Source organism: Protomyctophum parallelum (assembly GCF_964188405.1).
Source record: "Protomyctophum parallelum genome assembly, chromosome: 4".
Taxonomy (NCBI): domain Eukaryota; kingdom Metazoa; phylum Chordata; class Actinopteri; order Myctophiformes; family Myctophidae; genus Protomyctophum; species Protomyctophum parallelum.
This window is the reverse complement of record NC_139700.1, coordinates 9500673-9524463: the sequence shown is the minus strand read 5'-3', so window position 1 is coordinate 9524463 and position 23791 is coordinate 9500673. Positions and strand designations below refer to the sequence as shown.

General features: G+C 44.2%; 2 protein-coding genes across 10 annotated transcripts in view; both read left to right on the top strand.

Annotated features, from left to right (window-relative positions):
* phf21ab (PHD finger protein 21Ab) overlaps window positions 1-9536 on the top strand; it is a 38943-nt gene extending 29407 nt beyond the window's left edge. For 6 of the 8 annotated variants that reach the window (XM_083763109.1, XM_083763107.1, XM_083763106.1 and 3 more), the window contains one exon: window positions 1526-9536. In XM_083763109.1, the coding sequence (XP_083619235.1) occupies window positions 1526-3403 (1878 nt within the window). In that variant the 3' untranslated portion in view covers window positions 3404-9536. The remainder of the gene's footprint in view (window positions 1-1525) is intronic. The other 2 variants (XM_083763110.1, XM_083763108.1) reach the window with 2 other exon arrangements.
* Window positions 9537-10284: 748 nt separating this feature from the next.
* On the top strand, window positions 10285-22981 carry prdm11 (PR domain containing 11). 2 transcript variants are annotated; one of them, XM_083763114.1, is made up of 7 exons: window positions 10285-10468; window positions 12331-12424; window positions 13094-13353; window positions 14431-14498; window positions 16368-16555; window positions 18686-19189; window positions 19981-22981. In XM_083763114.1, exons 2-7 carry the CDS (start codon window positions 12397-12399, stop codon window positions 22143-22145), a joined length of 3213 nt encoding a protein of 1070 aa, XP_083619240.1. In that variant the 5' UTR covers window positions 10285-10468; window positions 12331-12396; the 3' UTR covers window positions 22146-22981. The 2 variants fall into 2 exon arrangements, with proteins under 2 accessions (XP_083619240.1, XP_083619241.1); XM_083763115.1 differs by lacking the exon at window positions 18686-19189.
* Window positions 22982-23791: the final 810 nt, after the last annotated feature.

Here is a 23791-nt window from a genome sequence, read left to right as displayed (position 1 = left end):
CCGTATTTTTATGTTTGCCGACGGAAGCGGTCGCAACGCTCGCCGTGGTGCTCAGGCTCACTGCTGGCTGCCTGTTGTAGCCTGCAGAGCGGCCAGCAGCCCAGCACACACACACCAGGTGTCAGGTTTCAAGTGAATGGGGGCAGGGGGGTGGAGCTGGGTGGACCACACAGTGTTGTTTGTTTACAATAAAGTTTCAATAGTCACTGTACAATAATTTAAAACAGTTGTCATGTTGCACACAATCAATTTGGTCATAGCAGCCGCCTGTAGAAACCCCTCATCTCCCGAAGCAGCAGCCCACAGTTCCCGCACCATGAGACCGCACAGCGAGAATGCTATAGCATTGCAAGAAGCTAAGGCTTAGCTGCTAAGCTAACACAACACCAGCCATGGTGGTGGTGATGTTAGCTAACTTAGCTAATAGCTTAGCGTAGCTTACTGCTGCTTGGCAGTTCCTTCATCTCTGCCTGTAATTTCTTATTTTGTTACCCCGACACCGGCGCTGCAAAAACAGACAGATCTACAAGCTCTACAATCTCAACTCTTAAACTCCTGCTAGTCCCACTCCGCTTAACTCCAGGCTGCATGAACAGTGCTCGAGTGCCCAGTTTTCTGCCCCCTCAATGTCGCAAATCTGGGAGTCTTCAATGGCTCTTCTGCACAGCGCAGCAGTAGCTTTGCGTTATTCAAAACTAAACAGACAGCGAGACGAGCATGTCGACCGTAGCAATGAATGGAGAGACTTATTTGGAATGATTAAATCCATTATTGGCCTGGAGAAAGTTACAGCCGCGCTGCCTCCTCCTCCTCCCTGGCACATTATTAGCCATGTGCTATATGACGTTTTGTTTACCCTGCGACAGGGGCGAGGGGTTTCTCGTCAGCGAAAAGTCAAGCGGCCAGTGGCTTTAAACAGTAGGTACAGTTGCTCACATTTGGACTGGACACTGGACACGACAGCGATATGTTTTGGACTCTCATGGACCCTATATAGCTGGCCTGGTGCAGATGCATCACGATGCGTTGCCGTTAATTGTTTAATACAAATACAATGCTTAAATAATTGATCCCAAGTAGGCAAGAAAACACTATGGCTTGTTTCCATTTGTGTGAGCATTGAGAAATAAAGACAAATGTGTTAAATCTGTCACTTTGTTGTTCAAATTATGGTCTTTACACCGCTATGGAAAAAAACGAAAATGACTCAAGTGCGCCCTCCAGTGGCCAAAGTCGGTTTTACCGTTTCGGTCGGTTTTTTATTCAATATCGACCCGGTTTTGTAATTTTCAAACCGTCACATCCTTATCATCAGTAGATGGCCACGCATTAAGTTTAGGCATGTTTCATTAACTCATTCATCGCCACCAGGGGGCGCCAAAAGGCTCAGACCGCCACCATATATCTATTTTTTTTTTTTTTTTTAACAAAAAACAACAATACTTATATACAAGTATGTTTTATGAGTAAAAGTATGTTTACTCATATTCCATTGACATTTTGTTTCTGTGCTCCCCTTCAATAGAAATGTATGGAGACCAAGAACGGCATTCTGTCTAGACAGAAGGAAATGCAGCTTTCTCTGGACAAGGTAAAACATCTAGTCCGCCTCATTCAGGCCTTTAACTTCAACCAGGCCCTGGGAGAGAGCCAGTCCAAAGGGCCTGATACAGCCAGGGCTCAAGTCCCCGAAACAGCCAGGATCCATGGACCTGATACAGCCAGGGCTCAAGTCCCCGAAACAGCCAGGATCCATGGACCTGATGCAGTCAGGGCCCAGATCCCCGAAACAGCCAGGATCCAGGGACCTGATGCAGTCAGGGCCCAGATCCCCGAAACAGCCAGGATCCAGGGACCTGATACAGCCAGGGCACAAGTCCCCGAAACAGCCAAGATCCATGGACCTGATGCAGTCAGGTCCCAGATCACCGAAACAGCCAGGGCCCAGGTCCCCGAAACAGCACGGGTCCAGGGACCTAATACAGCCAGGGCCCAGGTCGCCGAAACAGCCAGGGCCCAGGGCCCCGAAACCGCCAGGGCCCAGGCCCCCGAAACCGCACGGGTCCAGGGACCTAATACAGCCAGGGCCCAGGTAGCCGAAACAGCACGGGTCCAGGTACCAGATACAGCCAGGGCCCAAGTCCCCGAAACAGCACGGGCCCAGGGACCTGAAACAGCCAGGGCCCAGGTCGCCGAAACAGCACGGGTCCAGGTACCAGATACAGCCAGGGCCCAAGTCCCCGAAACAGCACGGGTCCAGGGACCTGAAACAGCCAGGGCCCAGGTCCCCGAAACAGCACGGGCCCAGGGACCTGAAATAGCCAGTGCCCAGGTCCCCGAAACAGCACGGGCCCAGGGACCTGAAACAGCCAGGGCCCAGGGACCTGAAACAGCCAGGGCCCAGGGACCTGATACAGCCAGGGCCCAAGTCGACGAAACAGCACGGGTCCAGGGACCTGAAACAGCCAGGCCCCAGGGACCTGAAACAGCCAGGGCCCAGGTCCCCGAAACAGCACAGGCCCAGGGACCTGAAACAGCACGGGCTCAGGCACCTGATACAGCCAGGGCCCAGGTCCCCGAAACAGCACGGGCCCAGGGACCTGAAACAGCCAGGCCCCAGGAACCTGAAACAGCCAGGGCTCAGGCACCTGATACAGTCAAGGCTCAGGTCCCTGAAACAGCCAGGGTTCAGGTCCCCGAAACAGCCAGGGTCCCCGGGATTAACGCAGTCAGGGGCCATGTTGCAGACACAGCCACGGGACAGGACGCCGACACAGATAGGGGCCATGAGTCTGACATGGCCAGGGGCCAGGAGTCTGACATGGTCATTGGCCAGGAGTCTGACATGGTCAGGGGCCAGGAGGCCGACACAGCCAGGGGCCAGTCCAAGGATGAGGTCAGCACTGTGGCAGTGACCATTGGTATGGGTGGAGTCAGCTGTGTGGGTGTGGCCAATTCTGTCTCTGATGAGCAGGCTGATGGAGTCAGAAAGGAGGAGGAGGGAGGTGCTGGAGCAGGTGGAGTCATCTCTGAGACAGGGGGCGGTGACAACGAGGGCAAGGCTCCTCCACAGGAACCTGCCAGCCAATCGGCGAACAGCCCTGCTAGGGTTGGACTTGGGGTGGGTTTAGTGGTGAGGGTGGAGACCGAAGCGGGCCAATTGGCCAACCCTGACCCGGGCTCCTCCTCCTCCTTGGTTACCGTAGCAACGACCAACGGCTGCTCCGACAGTGGATCTGGTCACACCCCCATTATTTCTGACACCAAGATGGCCGCCGGCAGCCTAGAGACTGTAGCGGAGATGAAACAGGAAGAGGTCGCTAACGTCAACAACAGCAAAACCTCAGAACCTTCCCAGCATTCTTTGCCAGCCCTGCTCAGCAATGCGGACAGTAAAAAGTAAAAAAAAAAAAAAAACGCTAACGTCTCTCTGAGCTGCCGAATCTAAAACATATATATATTAAAAAAAAACAAAAATGACTTTTCGCTTGCGCCGTACGGCGCCCTGAAGTTGCCAATCTGTATAAATGTTGTTTGTTTGCATCGTATTGTCAGACTGTGTCAGTGGTAGAGCCACAGCCCAGCTCACATAACCCACAAACCCCAAAAGGTTGACGGTTATGTCCCAGTGTTGTCATGCCAACAAGTAGGAAAATGTATGGAGGGAAACGGTTGATTTGAGCCGCGTGTGTGCCTGCTGCTACGGCGGGAGTGGACGGGGCTTCGTAAAGGAGGTCTCATTTCAAAAGGTGTGGTGGTTCTAGTGTAGGGGTGGGGGCTCTGAGGGTGCAGGGCTAGCAGGCGTCTAGAGCCGTCGTTCGGTGAGGGAAAACTCATGGCTCTTTTTGACTATCAAGGGAAAACCTCCAACCTTCCATTTCCTGAAACTCTCCAGAACCTGTGAAGTTCGGTGATGTTTTGTTTTTGTGTTTGTTTACGTTTCTATTAAGCAAGGCCACCCCTGAAGCGGGAGTTGCGTCATTCAAAAATACATTAAAAAAACTATGTATAAGCTCTCAACATGTCGCAGTGTGACACGTCGTGAACTTTTAGATCGGCTATTATTTTCGAAAACGTTTTGAAAGTATGAGTTCTGAGATCTGGGTTCCCAGGGTCGGTTATTAGTACCCCCTCCTGAGCAGTGCCCAAAATTAGGTTCTGAGAACCTTATGTGAAACTGAGCCGTAGCGTATTGAAACAACTCCAAAACCCAGAATGAAATGCATTTCATGGCACGGTTCTCTAGTACTTGTAGTCGAAAAGAGCCATAAATGTAGGTGCGGTTCTGGTGCTGCCTAAAGAGGTGTCGCTGGATGGTGGGGTTTGGCTGTGGGTGTGGTTCAGTGCCACGCCAGGGCATTGAACTAGACACCTATCATCCTCATGTCACCACTTGATGCACCAGTTCCATGCCCTCTATTCAGTATTTTTTTTTATAACGCCAGGGGGTGTGGAAGTTCATGGCAATTCAACAGTACCTACCCTCACCACGCCCAGCCCACCACTTCAGGCAGAATCAGACGCTAGCAAATTAATACTTAAAATATTTGGTGCTGTAGAAGGCTGAGCTATAGCTATAGCTATGGGGGTTTGTGTCGATATGAAGAGGAAATTGAACGCGTGTGGTTAGCCTAACAGATGTTTTCAGTGGTGTCGGTCAAGTGTAGTGATTGAGTTTCATTTTGTGAGTCAAGTGTGTCAACTGTGAGCACTAAATGTGAAAAATTGCAATATTGCAATGTCAACACACAAAACTTATCTATCTGGGCTGTGTTTGTTTCTTTTTTTTTATAGGAAAAGATATTCAGGTCTTCCTAGTCTCCAGAAATAAGTGCTTTCTGTGTCCTTGAACCCAGTCTGTAGTGAAAGATGTACGTATGTTGGACTGGCGTTGTTTAACACAAAGGAATACTCTTTTAAAAGTGGTGATCCTTGCATTCTGTATATTTCTGTTGAATTCTGAACTGCCAAAATGCTATTGTATCCAAATCCAGCAGGGACAAAGTCTACTTACTGTATTGAGAGATCAAGTGATCAAGTTGATTGACATTGTGCAGTTAAGAATCTTATACCATTTCCCCCCACCCCAGACACACAGGAGAGAGAGAGGGAGAGCACGATAAACAATAACCTAAAAGTTACTTTTTCTTTTCCTCGATGAGGGAGGGTTTGTTGTATGAACCTGCTGTGAAGGGAGAAATACCACAAACCCTCAGACTTAAAGCACAAGCTTGCTGCATAACAAATAAGTGCTGAAGAGCTTTTTGTACGTTACATATGGAACTAAAACAGAGTATGCATCTCTTTGTTGTAATGTGAGTTTATCCCCAACTTGCCAATATTTTTGTATGACTGAAACCTGCTCCTGTCTGTCTAGTTCATGGTTCAGGAGGAATGCCTGGACTTAATCACCCCCCTCCCAACACACACACACACACACACACTCACACACATACTTTTTCTGTATGGAACATATACATATCAGTCACTGGGCTGAAACTGGGTGAGTTAATTTGGCCCTGTCATTCAGATAAATTGATGAATTGATAAGTCTGATTGGCTGACGTTAACAAACCCTTTGATCTGTGTGCCTCGAGTTGCAATGAACTCTGTAGAATATTTATCTTCATTTGAATATTACAGTCACTATAATGTGCATTCATCATCCTTGATCATCCTTTTTTAACATGTTTGGTTTTGCTACAAAATGGAATCTGAATAATATCCTTTGGATGAGTAAATAATGTAAAGATTTGTAGAAATGGAGGTGGATAAGATATGATGTAGAGATTCTGAAGACCTTTATCTAGCAAACCGAGTGATTAAGAAGGATGTGGTACCGTTCCATATCAATATGATATTATGTTGAACATATCAGCATATCCTAGCCACCATCTGATTGGCTAACGCAGTATGTCAATCAGACTTCAGCCAGACGGCTGATGTCTTTGTGGACATCCAACAGATGTCCACAAAGACATCTGTTGAAGGAAAACGTTGTCTTCATGTTCTGGTTCATGGTAACATGTTCTGTGATTAATGTCTCCCCCCTCTTGATATTTACTGATTTGAGCCATTTTATTGTTGAAGGGAATGGACTGTTTGACCAAAAGATGCAATTCTAACTAACACAACTACAATAATGTTTTTCTTTTTTTGTTTTGTTATTTAACTACAGATCCTTGAGAATTTCATGCATTTTTTCCTCTTGCATGTGTGTCAACTCTGCTCTGGACAGGAACAATCCTCAGTGAGTTAATAGTGGCATAACGTCCTTGTACATGTTTAAACATGGCGTCTGTGGCTGGTTCCCTCTCTAGGTACATGGAGTGCCTTTCTTTCTTCAAACAGCAGATTTAATATTTGTCTTGACTTGTTGCACTGTGACTCATTTAAACCTTACTAATGCTACAAACAGCTACTCCTCTACGGCCCTCTGTATGTCTGTCTCTCTGGTTGTTTCCGTCTATTTGTCCGTCTCTCGTCTGTCTGTTCATCTGTATTTTTGTCTCCATCCTGTCTTCGGTCTGTTCCACATTTAGAGCACAACATAGATCCAGTCTCTCTTCACTTTTAGACTGCAGGTTGTCAATGCAAGTTGGAACTTTATTTCCCAGGATGCTGTTGATTTGATCAGATAGTGATTTTTGTGTTGGGGATTAGCAGTTGCCTTAAATCCTTTTTTTTTTTTTTTTAAGATCTGACGTTCAGGTTTGCGTCTTTAAATGGTTACTTGTCGTGGTGACTAGAGGGTTTGTTTTATTTTAAGCACTTTTTTGTTTTGGCCAGTATTAATATTAATTTAAATATTGATAACATCTACTGAAGGCTGGTCTCGATCCATCTATTTCTGTCAAATTGCTCATCCATTCCTCGCAGTGGAGTTTGAACCCATTTAGACTTGGCATTAGACCTGGGATTAGTGATCAAACCACATACTACTACTATGTGAAAGGAAGCAGGAAATTGACCTAAACAAGAAAAAGATGATACTAACTAGCAATTCAGTTTTTTAAATTGTGATTTATTTAAATAAAATAAAAAAGTCAGATGACTTGTTTATAGAAAACATTAAAACAATAGTGTACAATGTATGTGTTTGTCCTCTTTCTAAAATACTAGAAGGAAGTCACACGCACAGCAGGTTGTACTTTGCATGAGAAAAACATCCGATTTCTGTGTATAACCAGGAACACATTTTAGTGTAAATGGGAATTTGGAATAAATATGCAGCTATAAGACATATGTTGATGCCAGGTGTAAACAGGGTTCAGTATTTCACTGTGTTGAATCCTATGTCAGGCCATGTTTGACTGCGTACATTTGGAATGAACAAACTAAACCGCACGCTGATTGTTCAGAACAAGGCCAACCAATGACCAACCAATCTGACCAATCGGCAAGGTGGAAAGCATGCCTTCTTATGCAAGTTTTTATACAACATTTTGTCAAACTTTTTTGATACATATTATGCTTTGAGGCTTTCATTTTGGAAACCCTTCATTATTTTTTTATTTTTTGACCTTGTGGTAATAAGCATTAACAAAGCAGTCAGCCTCTACAACTACACCCTCCATAGAATAGATGCACCATATTTGAACAACGTAACCACACCCTTGGAAATTACACCATGTACAACTATACTTTCTGCAACACACAGTACACAATACCACACTTCTCACTATCATGTCGACTATGTTGCATGTTAACATGCCATCAGTAACATTACTAACCAGTGAATCATTTTACCATGTTCTTAGGTAACTGTGTTACTAATATGTTTACTAAGTTATTGTTCCTAACATGCACACTATGGTATTAGCATAGTTATTACATACACTATCAGTGGAAACCCCATCTAATAAGTGTTTCTATTTCATACCCTTGGTTCCAGTGAATGGAGATTTTATGCTAAAGCTGCAATGACATTCATTCTAGACGATTGTGTGCTTCCAATTTTGTGGCAACAGGCTGTTTCCCGTTTCAAAATTACAATATCACATTCCCCGCTGCTCTGGAATGCTTTTAACTAATTGGAACATTGCTGCTGCAATTTTCTTCCATTCAGCCACAAGAGCAGTTGCGGTTGGACACTTTATGTTAGGCGATTACAGTCTGGCTTGCATTTGGTGTTCCGGCATTGGAGTGGAAAAGAGGTTGTCCACAAACTGATGCCACAACATTGGAAACGCATTTGTCTCGTTTTAGTCATTGATTGTATCTCCATTCGCTGGAACAAAGGGCATTTATTAGAAGCATTAATTACAAAGGATGTCCGCTGATTTTGTTGTCATGTAGTGTATGTTCTATGTGGTTGTTTTTATTGTGTTAAGCCGACACAGCTCTCCATCCAGGGGCTTTGTGGGAAACCAGGAAAGCTCATTGTCTTGCCTCGGTCTGTCCTGCACAGACGGCACTAATCGATTTCCAAAAGTATCTGATCCTTTTTGACCACCATCGCCTTCGTGCGATGGAGTATAAATTAAGCTTAAATGTCTGTCCAATCAATGTAGAAATCTGGCTGCACTAATCATGAACATTGACAGTTATTATGCACCGTTGTTTCTGTGCTGTCTGTCTGCAGGACAGAATCTTTTTCAAGGTTTGGTTGATGCACAACGCTGGTTGGCAGTGTTGGAGAGGTCCATGGTTCTCTAGTCTAGAATAGATGAGAACAACCCCTTCGTCCCTATCCTCAGACTATACAAACCAGTATATCCAAAGAACATTTTAAATGTACTTTTATTTTTTTATGCTTTTCTTCTTTCATCTGGAAGCCTGTATGTATGTATGTATTGGCTATACATATCCTGCCGTCTGGCTATGTCACTTCTCAGCATCGTGTGTGCATTTACCAACACTTCTTTGCGGCATCTTCTATCAAACAGGAATTAATGGGAAAACAATTATTTTTATGCATTTCATAGATAAGACTCATCTCCAGTTTGATTTTTTTTTGTATTGGTTTAGCAGAGTGTTGTGGTGGTGTTTGGGGTTTGTTCTCCAGGTGATGGCAGTCATGACTGTGGCCTTCTAGTGTTGTCCATCGACTCTCATCCTATCACCCCTTCTGTCATCCACACCTTCAGCTTTTTTACCTCATCCACTGCTGAGTCCGTCGGTTGGGGGTGTATTGAGTGCAAAAAATAAAATAAACGTCTTTTTTAATTATCTTCCATTTTCGGTGAGATGCATTGTAGCGATACAAGTACAGTACCAGTTCATCTGCTGTGCTGAAATAATGTGTAAATTGGTAAATTACACAATCTGAATATTTGTATAATTGTTTGTATTTTTTCATAATAATTTTGGAAAGGACTGTGTTTAATTTTTCAACTTTTTGTTTTCTTTTTTGTTTCTGTTCCAGAGGTTTTTGTGTTGGCCTGTTGTCATTGGTCTGCTGGGTTTCTTACCTCCGTCTTGTATGCAGTGTTTAGACAATACTGTAGGGCACATGGGGACACATTGATATTAGGAGCATTTGATCAATTTGTATTTATTTATTTTATCATTTTGTTAATAAATTGTGAAAATCATGCCAGTGTTCAGTTGTTGTGGCTTTATTCTGGCCTGGGGTTCTTTTGAGGCGTATATAGTCTATTGGTTCTCAGCATACCTATAATATGTGAGGGACCCCAGATGTCTTTGAGAGGTCCCCAGCTATGATTTATTGATAGTTAAGAACCAAATGGGACAAATTTTTACCTTTTACAGGTCCATTTGGTTCCAGCTGTAGCCTTTAGCCTATATGTTCTGAGTTTAATTATATTTTTTCAGTGTATATTCGGGTCCCAGAGAAAAAAAAAACCAAAACAAACAAGCTTTATCAATGCAAATAAAACCGGGGATCCTTGCATTTTGAAAGGGTTGACAATCACTGCATGATCTGTGGAAGTTGGGATAAGATGTTCACCACAGAGGAGAGAGTGGGACATTTTTGACATTTGCTGTATATAGGCTTGGTGGATCAACCAATTTCACAACATCGAATCCAAAAGTCTCAGTCTCACACAGTTTAGTATTAATAGTATTAGTTAGTTATAGTAATAACAAATGCCTCCACAAAGTCAAATCAAAAGAAATATAGCAGTGAGTGCCTGGCCAGTAATTATAGTTGACAGAGGGCGCCCCGGTGTACTGTATACGTAGCCTAAGCCCTAAGGGGACCTGAAAAACCGAATAAAAATAATAATCGCAAAGTAACTTTATTTTTTTATATATTTTGCAATTGGCTTCGTTCTTTCTTCCGTTTTCCATGTCATTTCCTGTGATAAAAAATGGTGGTCAAAGCTCCAGCAGCAGGCGACCGACTCGATGCAATAATTTACGGGAGGAGGGGGAGAAAGTTTGCGTCGCCCCGGCTGTATTAACCCACCAGTGCAACCAGTGCGACCAGTCAGCGATCGGTCAGAGCACAGAGACCCGGGGGAGGGTCTGGAGACGCCGGGGGGGCTTTTCTCTCCACAAGGTGAGTTATGTTTTAGTCGCCAATGTGTCCAGAATGGAAAATGGCTTCCGAAAACGGAAGGCAGATTGCCAACACTACACAGCCTGCAGAACTGAAACCTGCAAACTACGACACAGCTCCTGTTTTGTGCACCAAAAAAAAACCCAGCCAAAAATATTCCGTGGATTCACTTATACTGTATAGGCCTAATCTGTTCAAACTTCAATGGAACTCTGTCGCTCCACTTGGCTTTTGATTCTGTAGTCGCTTGGTTTTCTTTTTTTCAAAAGCCAAGCCCGAGAGACTTCACATCTGGACAAATGACACGGTTTTTAGAAGTCTGTCCGGTGCGTTGTTGTAACGGTCGTAATGACACAGTAGGGTAGGCTACTTCTATACGATCTTTCGTCATTGTGTAATGACTAAGTGTTGTGTAGTAGTGATTCATGAAAAACACATTGCTCAATCTTGTCGGCCAGGAAACAAAAGGCAAATATGTAAATCTGTCAACTGGATGATAATATAATTGTCATGCAATATAACCAGCAGCAATAATGTCACCTGTCTTTATGAAGACGGCGTTACATAGAAGAAAGTGTTACATATTGTGTCTATTAAAGTAGAATCCTAGTTGGCACTAACTCCATGGCTAATTATAATAGCTTGCAGTAAATGTAGGCATGTGTTGTTGTGACTTATGCGTGTGCATGTGTGCAGAGGAGAGCTGACCTCAAATCGAAGTCACTTCGAGGCATCCTGAGTCTGACCTGGGCACTGGGCAGGCAGGCAGGCAGGTCACTGCTTGGAGCCTAAAATAGGCCTACTAGTCTGTGCCGTACGTGGTACGTTGATCTTGATCTACAAGCCTACCTACAACAACGCGTTGTTGGCCAACTTGGCCTGCTATAATGTACAGTAGATCTCTTCCCTTTGGCAAGCGACAACGACTATTTGAGGACAGTGCTCAGGACACTGTGGGCAGGGCAGTGTAGTAGCCTATAGTAGGCTACGCTTATAGGCTACCTACATTATAGGCTGGCTCTTTCTCCAAGACACCTTCTACTGCAGTCTGTTAATCTAGCCTGGTTTTTCATGCGTTTGGATTTCATTAGAGCCTATAGACCTACCATTGAAATACTGCAATATAGATATTATGCAAAAAGTGACTGCAAACCCACGTTTCTGCACAGGGAGTCTCAGAGGGCCATGCATGCTATAATTTCATTATTAACTTTTGCTGAATTTACTTTTGCAATTATATTATGCAATTTATGTAATTACGCAAGCTGAATTTATGCATGCAAGATTGCAAGTGTGCTTCTGACAGCTACTCTTGACTAATTTCTTGAAAAGTAATCGTTTTGGACACAGGCATTATATGTTTCTAACCAACAGCGATGACGACATATGATTATTTTTAAGTAGATTATTAGGGCATTCATTTGCCTGAACCAAAGACCAGTCTGTTAGCTGTGCATGTTGGATATATGAGGGCAATGATGAATGCCACTGATAATATATCCATCACACATTGTTTTTTTTATTGATTGATTGATTAATAGTTTGCAGAATTACAGTACATTTCAAGTACAACTCAATACAAAAACTGTTAACTGTGAGTGGACGACACAAAGCATTACACTTGTTTACAATAGAGCCCACCATTTTCAATTCATCAAAACATTTAGAGATGTACGAATATACACTTCTATATAGCCAAAAACAGGGGGAAAGGGGGGGTGGGGGATTCAGATTTTACGGGGGCCAGTTTGAAGTTTTAGTTGTAATATAATATTGCTGAAATAAAGCCTGAGCATGTAGTAATTACATTATAATTATTGCCAGAATCAATAATTTGTGATTCTTCCTGTCTGTCAACAGAGGGAGAGGAAGTGAAGGGCTGGAGTAAAGGAGACAAAGTGTCAAGCAACCGTCACCATGGCAACATTATGAGCAACCAGGAAATAGACCTTTGGTGTGAGTTGTCTTTTTTTAATCCGTTTTCATCCGTCATTTACCAAACGGTTAATTTGTTTGAACTTTTACTATTGTTTGTATCTCTACCTCTGTCCGTGATCTTTCAAGGATCATGGGCATATTATCTGGCTACCATGTTCTCCTAACTACTGTATTGTTTGATTTTAACGTTGCAGATAATGTTATGTTACATAATTTAATTTTACTTGTTTGAAGTCTCTCTATGAAAGTCCATTATACAACAGGTCGTTTCGAGGAAGCAATCTGATTGGTTAAAGTCAAGCCATCTAGCCTTGCTTAAACGAACATGATGGAACACATAAACATAAAAATCAGCTGTGCTGATCTCCCAGACCGGAGCCGACTGGGTTGCTAGGCTAGGGGTTTTCTTAGACCATTTTACTCTAGTCCGTCATACATCCGCCATTAAAGAAATATTATGATTTTTAGCGAATATGTTGACGTGTTGCTGTTGTATAATCTCAGTATTACACTCGAGGGTTATGACTTGTGCTTTACCGCCATTAATGCACTTCTTACGCTGCGCTGCTTAGGGAACTCGCCTATCGGCTTGTTCCTGCAGCAACTCAGGTGGGCATTAATGACGGTTAAAGCACACCCGCTCCTGTAATATTGCTTAATTAACTGTACACTGGTATGTGTTCTCAGTCTGTGAGGAGTGTGAAGAGTATTTCCAGAAGGCGTGTCCAAACCACGGCCCTCCGCTCTTCATCCCCGACACTCCTGTAGCACCAGGCAGTGCCAACAGGGCGGCGCTCTCTGTGCCTGTGGGCCTGGAGGTGTTCACAGAGGGAGAAGAGACCGATGTCCGCTGCCTCGATGAAAACATCCCCAGGGGGGCGCTGTTTGGCCCGTATGAAGGAGAACTGGTCAACAAGGACGAGTCAACCGGCTTCTACTCCTGGATAGTAAGTATTATCTGTCCCAGCAGAGTTTACCCAAACGTTTCAGCTCGAGACCCAAAAGATTAATTTGCGTCTATTGAGACGCATTGTGGTCTTGTTTAATATATATATTTTATTTCTTAAAGGGTAGTTTTTTTTATTATGTATGCATTTTTTCTTTCATTCTTTTCAAGTCATGTTTGACTTATTTTCTTTTCTTTTTTTAAGAATTTGAATTAATTAATTAATAGTTTTTCTGGTAGATAAAAATGGGCTCTAGCCCTTGTTTGGGAAACAATGATCCATCTATCTAACCAACAGAAAACCAGTAGAACCATGCAGTAGGCTATGCAACACAGTATGAAATCAGCCTGTTTAATCACTTAAGCCATGTACAGTATACTTTGTCTAATAAGTCTTATGCTGAGTTGCAAAAATAGCTGAAAAGACCATTTTTAAAATGTGCCCAAAGTAGGATGCCAGCCAGGGTTAAGCGCCATTCCCACAGGACACGATAACTATAAAGATAACTACCGGTATAACTATATAGTTAAATCGCCATTGTATTTTAATAGTCTGTGTGAACACTGCCATCCACTTGACTAAGAAAGATTTTCAAACTATACTTTTACAGTTATAGTTGTAGTTACTACTAGTGCTCAGCCTGAATGGGCCTTTTTATGTGGTTAATGGTCTTGGCTCTTATTAGCTGGAGGAGTTACTCAAAGACCCAGGGTGGATGGAAGGATCAATAAACTGGCACAGTCGAATGAATAATATAATGTGTATATAATTATCACTTGTGGGCGGCGGTGGCTCAGAGGTAGAGTGGCCGGATGGTAACCGAAGGTTGCCAGTTCGAACCCGGGCTCCCCCAGAGTTAGTGTCGAAGTGTCCTTGAGCAAGACACTGAACCCTAATTGCTCCTGATGTGCTGGTTGGTGCCTTGCATGGTTTCTGTCGCCATCGGTGTATGATGAATGCGTGTGTGAATGGGTGAATGTAATGCACAATCTATGAACCTTGGATAAAGGCGCTATATAAAAATTGCACCATTTACTTGTTATTAATATAAATTGATATTGTGTTGAATGGTTCCAGGTGGTTGATGCCAATAACACGTACAGGTCCATAGATGGCAGTGATGAGGCCAGAGCCAACTGGATGAGGTACGGTACAGTAACACTACACACACACAGCGTCATTGACCATACAAGCCCTGCATGTTTGGAAGTCAGTGTAACTGAGCCCAACTCAGTCTCAACAAGTAGTGTCTTTACCGGGGGCACAGCTCAGAAAACTTCATATATCCATCCATTTCTTTAACTGTATGATTTCTTTTTTTCCTTCATAGAAGTGTATATTTGTACGTCTTTAAATGTTCTGATGAATTGAAAATGGATGACCCTGATGTAAACAAGTCTAAAAGGTCCCCACACACCGAGCGTGTTTGTCAGATTTCTAGCAGCGTTTCTCCATCGATTTTCCGAAAAACACGGGTTTCATCCTGCAGTTTTGCACTATTTGACTTTGAACTTTACCCATTCTACTAACTGTGAATACAATTTTCAATCAATCACTCAATCAATCAGGTACTTTTTATTTACAGTAGGTAGTAGAAAATGTATTAGTTTCGCAAGAGCCTTCCTCAGAGTAATGATTACACTGTAGGACGGATGTAGTCAACGTCATAATCATAGACTTGCTTTCAGATTTACAGTACATACTGTACTGTAAATTAGTACAGTACAGTCTTAGTACACGAGCCAGCTCGTGTACTAAGGGCCCTTCTGACCATAAAATCAGGCTGCAAAAAAACTGTAGGCGACCGGGCATTTGCGATCCGGGCACCGTCACTCTGGAACGCCCTGCCCCTAGAGATCAGGCTTGCCGACTAGTCTGTGTCGCATTTTAAATCGCTCCTAAAGACTCATTTTTACATATCTGCATTTAGCCCATCACCCATGTGATTCCTTTATTTTTTATTGTTATCTTCTGATAGTTCTATCGACAAATCTCTTGATCTCTTGATCCATGTTTTTCTCTATATATTTCTGTTAAGCACTTTGTGACTTGTTCTTAAAAGGTGCTATATAAATAAAGCTTTATTATTATTATTATTATTATTATTATTATTACTACATAGTGTCTTAGCTGGCATACAGTGGGACCAAATCCTACCTCTGTTCACTGTTCTGTGGATTTAATAGGATTTTTATAAACTAGACTATGGATTAAAATCTGGAGAACATGAAATAAATCTGAAACTAAGCTGGAAGGCGAACTAAAACTAAGACAGATATTACAACAACCAATTCTCTGCACAAGGAGATCATAATAATATGTTCATCTGTGTGTGTCTGATCCGCAGCTTATCTTGCACACATTTTTCCCTCACCTTTAGAAGGTCTGAAAATGAATAGAAAATAAAACTCACGTCACGGCATTGAGGGCATTCATTTCCCAAGTCATAGTTATGAATACCAGTGGTACATTCGCTGTAGTTTTAGAATCGGAGCAATCAGAGCCTTAAGGTCCTTGCACACAGCGTGCTTTTCTGATTTCTTTGCTGCGTTTCTCCATCTGTTTTCCGAAAAACGTGTCCAGTGTGCAACCACCTTTACTGTACATATTTTCTACTGTTAGTTAGACAGATGCTAGGTTCTTACGTAGCTTCCTTATGATTCTTGATGACTATTTCTTATGTATTTGATCATGTATTACCATATGTGTTGTTCTTTTTTTAATAAACCTTATTCAAAGAGTATGAGCATGTCATCATATGCAAGTTTCACAGAAAAAAAATACAACTCTTTGTTTTTATATTTTCTCCCACAACTCCTTTCCCAATCCTCCCCACCCACCCACCCACCCACCCACCATCTTTCATATGTGTTGTTCTTGCTTACTGTAAATCACTCTGGATTAAGAGCGTCTGCGAAATGCCTAAATTGTAAATCAAGAAATTCTCGTTCGTTCTAAATCTGACCTTCTTCTATGTCTGTCTGTCTTCATCTCAACATATCCGTCTCTCCCAGGTATGTGCGTACTTCATCCGATGAAGCCGAGAGGAACCTGACAGCATTCCAACATGCAGGACATATCTACTTCCGGGTCAGTCGGGGGTTAAAGGTCGGGGAGCAGCTAAGGGTTTGGTACAGTGACGACTACATGAGACGGCTGCACAGCGTCTCCCAGCAACGCATTGACCACAACCTGGATGCAGGTGAGACTGAGGAAGGAACTGTGGGTATATTTTAAAGGACCACTTCATCACTTTTCAACTTATCTTCATATAATTGGTCCTCCTCACTAATGTTCAGGATAAAATACCCCCCCAAAAATAAAAATAATAATAAGATCTAGTCAGTCTGTGTCTCATAGGAGGGCTGTGGGCAGTTCAGAAACCCGTCCACCAGCCGTCCATCATCGTTAGGCAGATTTTTTTTTAACATTTTTTTATCATCGTGAGAACCATGGCTTCCATTATTACATTGCAACTTTTCAGGATTAGATAGCCTGCAGTTTCTATTAGCTTGGATTCCCCATCGATGAGGATGAACACAGAGTCTGAACACAGATTGAATAGAAATGAATTTTGGCATTTTATTGAGGACCAATTATGAATGTAGGTTGAAAAGTGAAGTGGTTCTTTAATATTATAATGCAGAGGTTCTCAACCAGTGGTCCGGGAACCACCAGCGGTCCTTGAGGAGTATAAAATCAAACCAAATGGACCCTCATGGCTCCATTTGGTTTCATTTTACGCTGCTCTCAAGAGTTAAATTATTGCTAAACATCTGCACTACTTAATTTAGTCTACACAATTAGAGAATGTAGAAGAATTGTTATTTTGATCAACTTTTGCCTGTTATCTCTCCTATGGTACCAAGTTCCAACATCAATACAGCATGGAATTGTGGACAAAATCTATATCCAACGACAACAAAATATTCTAAGTCTGGGTCTGGGTCTGAGAGCTAAATCTCATCAAATGGTGATCCAAATGGTGATCAAATGCAGAATAAATAAATGGACCTCATGTGAAAATGGTTGAAAACCACTGTTAGAGGAAGTAAGTTCCTCTACTTACTTCCTATTAGTACCATAAATTATGGCATCAGTAACAGATCACCAGCACCCTCTGGTGGACAGATTTGCAGACACAGTGGCATGCAAACAAAGAATTGGTCTCATTACAATAGGTTTGCATCACTTTGTGCCTCACTAGTTACCTTCTAAACGGTTCAAGTGCCACTGCATAAAATAAAAAAATCTCATTAGAATTTAATTAAATTGGAAATATAATACATTTTAAATTAATACTTAAAATCTTGTTTTTCGCTGAATGAGTTTCAGCAACATCTATCTGATTTAGTCAAATCCCCAATATAATATGTAAACCTGTGAATGTGTCAACATTTGTGTCAAATGAAACTACATCTTTTCGGGCCATTTATTTCCAGGAACATAGTTGATGAATGTTTTTGTGTTGAGTTGAGTTTTAATGAGGCTTTGCAGGTTAACGTTTTTCTACTTTTCAGAAGTGAGACAGACAGCTAAATAATATTAACAGTAATCGGTACCTATCTATATGTGACCTATCTAAAATATGCTTAATGAAGACATGCTTGAGGTGTGAGGATCTGAGTTCCTCTCTGGAGCCTGTCTCGTCTTTTATGTCTCCCTATCTGTCCACCATGTTCTGTCTCTTAACGGATTGTCCTCTATAATGAAGTTGAAAATCCCTAGAAAATATATTTAACCCATTTTGGGGCGGGAACCCCTTTTGGTGTTAGCATTATGTTATGCTTTAGCTATTGAAAAATAGCAGATCTACAAGCTCATAGCGCGCCACAGAGTGGCGCGCTACGAGCTTGTAGGTCTGCTATTTTTTTTTTATCGAAGAACCACTAACATAACCTTTTCAGAAAACTGTCAGGATGTAGAAGACATTTTTAGAATCTGATCTCAGGTCAAAATGGGTAGAAAGGGAGATAGAAACTAAGAACTTGAGAAGCTACACCTCATTAAAAGATGGACAAAGAAACATTCTTTAAAACTTTTTCATCCCAGAGATGCAGTAGATGGTTCTGAATGATTGCACTTTTTGAATTCCATTTGTCAGAACCTTTAAGTCCCCATGAAGAGCATTAAAAAAATGTCCTGGAACTTTTCGCTGCAGGTTAAGCACCTCAGGGTTTATGTTGACAACTTTGTCGTCTTTGATTCTCCATACCTTTTTTTAATTCCCTTTGCTTTGTTGAACAGTTATAAACATTGCCCCCGCTACGAGTCCAGCGCTGTGCCAGTTTTAATCATCGGTCTAATCGGCTATAATACCACTGTGTTCCAGACCGGGGGACGACATCAGGGGTACATCCAGGCCTGGAGACAGACACTAAAGGCCCATGTCTGTGGTCTGCAGCTCTGCATGGCCGACATGCCAAACACCCAGGAGACGGAGGAGAGGCGGACGAACATCCTCCGTCCAAGAAGAAGAAAATCGACCTGATCTTTAAAGACGTTCTCGAAGCTTCTCTGGAGATCGAGCCTTCACGTCATCATCTCGCCAGGGAATGTAAAGTGCCGATGCTGGGTGGGCTCGTGCTCGACTGCTCCGGCGCTCACGTCAACATGCCTCCGATGAAGGTGGAGGAGGAGGAGGAGGAAGAGGAGAAGAAGGGTGAAGAGAAGCCGTCCACGTCGTCCTCCTTCTGTCTCAACTGTGTCCGGCTGAAGAGGAGGATTAGGGAGCTGGAGGCTGAGCTGAGCCAGTTCAGGGCAGGCGGTGGAGAGCAGGCGGAGGTGGGCGTGGCCCTGCCCCATCCTGAGCAAGCACCCGTGGAAGACCTGCCAGGTAGGTGGAGTCAGCTAAAGAGGCCCAAAGCTACGAGACCTTTACATAGATATGAAAAGAATAGATGCCTCATTGGCCACTGCAGTTCGTTGGAGCCATGTGTGTGGCCAGCGTGAGGAGGAAGTCAAGCGGAAGTGCAGAAGGCACGCTGCGTCGCTGCCACTCAAGTGACTACTGGCCAATCGCAGCACATCTTTTTCCTGGACTTATCAATTCAATCCAAATGAACTTTATTGGCATGAGAAAACAAACATTTACATTGCCCGCCTGATTGGCCCTTCCGTGACACATGTCGAAGCTTGGCAAGCTTCTGCTATGCTTCCGCAAGAGCTTGCCTCCTCCTCTGTAGTGTAGAATAACGTAATCATCACGTGTGACTGTGAATGCTTGCCATGGGATTTATTTTTACTTTATTAATGTGTTTTCTTAACCGTTTTCCCTTTTCATTTGTTGTGAATGTCAGATCTGTACTTTGTTGTACATTTGTAATTGTACATTAAATTAATATTTTAAAAGCATTCAAATGTTTCTTCCATTTTATTATTCAAACTCTTAATAATATTTAAATAATTTATTATAATAACTAACTAAATATACCCATAGTTGGTATATGCATTAAGTACAAAGACGCGGTAACATATATTTAATTTAATTTGGTTTCAGATTTGCAGTCACAAGCATTTCAGTCAGAATCAGACTCTGACAGTGTTCGCAGGCAATTAATAGTATTATAATAATAATAATACAATTTGTTGTAGGTTTTACATTCTGGTTGTATTTCTGTCTTGTAGGAGGAACTGAACCCATGACTCCGGCACCGGTGGTTCTGGATGAAGACGACCAGGACATGGACTCAGCCGACGAATCCATCAGTGCAGAACTTTTGGCCTCCGCCGACGACCCCGCCAAACTGGCCTCCGCGTCGGGCCGTCGGATCCGACGGTTCAAACAGGAGTGGCTGAAGAAGTTTTGGTTCCTGCGCTACTCGCCGACGCTCAACGAGATGTGGTGCCACGTCTGCCGGCAGTACACCGTCCAGTCTTCTAGAACCTCTGCCTTCATCATCGGATCCAAGCAGTTCAAGATCCACACCATTAAGCTTCACAGCCAGAGCAACCTGCACAAGAAGTGTCTCCAGCTGTACAAGCTCCGCATGCACCCGGAGAAGACGGAGGAGATGTGTCGTAACATGATGCTGCTGTTCAACACCGCCTACCATCTGGCGCTGGAGGGACGGCCGTTCTCTGACCTCCGACCCCTGGCCGAGCTGCTGAGGAAATGTGACCTGAAGGTGGTCGACCAGTATCTCAACGAGGGCGACTGTCAGATTCTGATCCACCACATTGCCCGCGCACAGAAGGAGGACCTGGCCGAGAAGATGCGTCTGTCCCCGTTCCTCAGCGTCATTATGGACGCCCAGAACGACGAGCTCTTCTCCGACATGGTGGCATTTTATGTCCAGTTCTCCTCCAGTGACGGCTGTCCCAGCACAGAGTTCCTCTCCCTGCAGAGACTGGGCATGACCAGCGTGGAGGGCTACCTCCAGGCCGTGGACCGAGCGTTCGGGGTTCTGGGCCTGAGGTTTCAGGACCAGCCGGTCGTCGGGTTAGGGGTGGACGGAACCAACATCCCATCGGGAATGAGAGCCAACCTGTACATCTCCATCCAGAAGACTCTGCCCTGGATCCTCTGCCTGCCTGTCATGATCCATCGGCCACACCTGGAGGTTTTAGACGCCATCAGTGGGAAGGAGCTCACCTGTCTGGAAGACCTGGAGAACAACCTGAAACAGCTGCTCAGCTTCTACCGCTACTCCCCCCGCATGATGTCGGAGCTGCGCTCCAGCGCCCCCACCCTCTCGGAGGAGGCGGAGTTCCTGGGAGACATCCGGGCGGTGCGGTGGATCATCGGAGAGCCCAATGTCCTGAATGCGTTGATTAAAGACTACCTGGAAGTCGTGGCTCATTTGAAGGAGATCAGCAATCAGACTCAGAGAGCCGACGCCGCGGCCATCGCTCTGACGCTGCTACAGTTCCTGCTGGACTACCAGTCGGTCAAGCTCATCTATTTCCTGCTGGACGTCATCGCCGTCTTCTCCCGCCTGGCCTTTGTCTTCCAGGGAGACTACCTTCTGGTGTCACAGGTCCACGCGCGCATCCAGGACGCCATCTTGGAGATCGGACAGCTGGTCAACTGCCCCGGGGAGTACCTGCAGGAGTTTGAGGAGAACTTCCGGGAAAGCTTCAACGGCGTGGCCCTGAAGAACCTGCGCGTGGCGGAGTCCAAGTTCCAGTCGATCCGAGAGAAGATCTGCCAGCGGAGCCAGGGCGTCCTGTCCCAGAGGCTGGACCAGCATAGCCGGCCGGTGGCCCAAGCCTGCCGCGTCCTGGACCTCAGCTCCTGGCCACGGAGCCGCGAGGACCTGCAGGGCTACGGAGAGGACGAGATCTCGCTGATCTTTGACCACGTGGAGACGTTGCCCTCCGTCAAACAGGAGGCCCACGGCCGGAAGGAGGTGAGGGGAAGCGTGGTGGGGGAGTGGAGAGACCTGAAGGCCGACTACTACAGCATGAACGGCTTCAAGGAGGTGGTGGGTCACATCTCCAGGTACAAGCAGCGTTTCCCTTTGCTCAACCGCATCGTCCAGGTGCTAAGGGTTCTGCCCAGCTCCACGGCCTGCTGCGACAAAGGCCGCAACTCTCTACAGAAGATGTGGAAGAACAACAGTCGCTCTAGGCTCAGCCTGGACCAGATGAATGACCTTTTGACCCTGGCTGTGAACGGACCTCCCCTTGTCAACTTCGACGGCAAGCGAGCGCTGGACAGCTGGTTTGAGGAGAAGTCAGGTAGCAGCTACTCGTTATCTGCCGAGGTTCTGAGCAGAATGTCAACGGCCGAGCAGAAGTCTGTTCTGCACAGCGTGGATGTGAACACAGAGTTCTACCCAGACATCTGACTGGGACTAAAACACAGCTGTCTTTGGGACACCGGTGACTCGGATTAAACTGTCTTTGGGACCCAGCGGGAACTCTAGAGCCTGCTCTGTCCTAAAGCCATCAACATCACAAGCATATGAACTTCTACAGATCAATAATCCCACATTGGGAGTTTCTTTTTTTCTTCTTCTTTTTTTTTTAAGATACTTTCTGGGGTATTTCTATTTCATGACCCAGTAAAGTGGATTGAGATTGGAAACAGGGTAGACGGTATTAGGGAGTTGAACGTCATGCAATAAAGGTCATGGGCAATTTTTTTAACCCATGTTGTCACAGCGAGTTCTCTGCCGAACACCTTCATGATGCTGTGACCTGGGCTCCAGTCATGTGACCTGGGCTCCAGTCACCCAGTGAATGAGGAGGGGGAGACAGACATGGCCACTGATCCCAGACCAGCCAGAGGCGGTCGTCATGGTAATACTTTGGGCTTCTGATTCCGAAGTGCTTGTTGCCACGGGAGCCAATCGGCTAATGAGAACAATCAATCAATTGTTTTAAGAGAGCAGCTTTCTTATTCAGACAAGCCTGTCTTTTAATGACACATTTAAGAGTGATACATGGCTATATATTTCTAAATGGAATTTATAGAAATATTATATACAGTTGTGTGCGTGTGTATATATACACATACAGTACATACACACACTCACATACACTCTCACACACACACACACACACACACACACACACACACACACACACACACACACACACACACACACACAAAGGCTGTCCCTGAACCCCTGAACCTTCGCTCGTTAGGGTTGGCACTCGAATCTTAATTAATGGGCTTGAACCATTCGGGTTGTTTTAATTCCCCCCCCCCCCCCCCCCCCCCCTTTTTTTAACTCGAAAATATATATTGATGTGATATGCATAATAAGAGTACTATGTTCAAGCTACTATGACACTTTCCCACAGTAACGCCCCCCCCCCCCCCCCCCCCCCAATCTGGCCAATTTTAGTTATTTTTCAAATTAATTGGAAACGAATGGGTCGAATGGGTCGAGTCCTAAAATACAGGGCTAGGGTACAGCCTTAAAACACACACACACACACACAGTATAATGTATATGCATTTGAGCCTGTTTTTAAGAGTATTTTTCTTCTGAATTTTCTGATTGTGCCATAATAATAATGACAGAATGCAAGTTCAGAGGAGAAATAAGGGTGCTAGACTGACTGCTATGCTACCGTACCAGGAGCTGTATTCATGTTTACTGTTTAACTTCTTTGATGAGATGTTTCGATTGGGATTAATTAATGTTGTGAGGTTTCACGGCTGCTCTTCAGTGACGCCTGCCTTGTTGGAGCTGCTGCTACAGTAGCACGCCAGCCGCTCATCATGCCAAAGCTTTGATGTTTGAGAGGATCATCAGGATTATTTATATGCAGTCCATATGATATGAAACCCTCCATGGTGACACTCAGCAGTGGTGGGGAAAAAAAGTGCTCACATTCTTTATTTAGTATTAATTAAAGGACCACTTTTCAACGTATCTTCATATAATATAATAGGTGTCTCATAGGAGGGCTGTGCCTGTGGGCAGTTCAGAAACCGTCCACCAGTGACATCATCGATGGGGAATCCAAGCTAATAGAAACT

Coding starts and splice junctions, on each gene's coding strand:
- prdm11 (XM_083763114.1), top strand. CDS start 12,397: ATGAGCAACCAGGAAATAGACCTTTGGT. Junction 13,354..14,430: donor CCGGCTTCTACTCCTGGATA/GTAAGTATTATC, acceptor GAATGGTTCCAG/GTGGTTGATGCCAATAACAC. Junction 14,499..16,367: donor GCCAGAGCCAACTGGATGAG/GTACGGTACAGT, acceptor CGTCTCTCCCAG/GTATGTGCGTACTTCATCCG.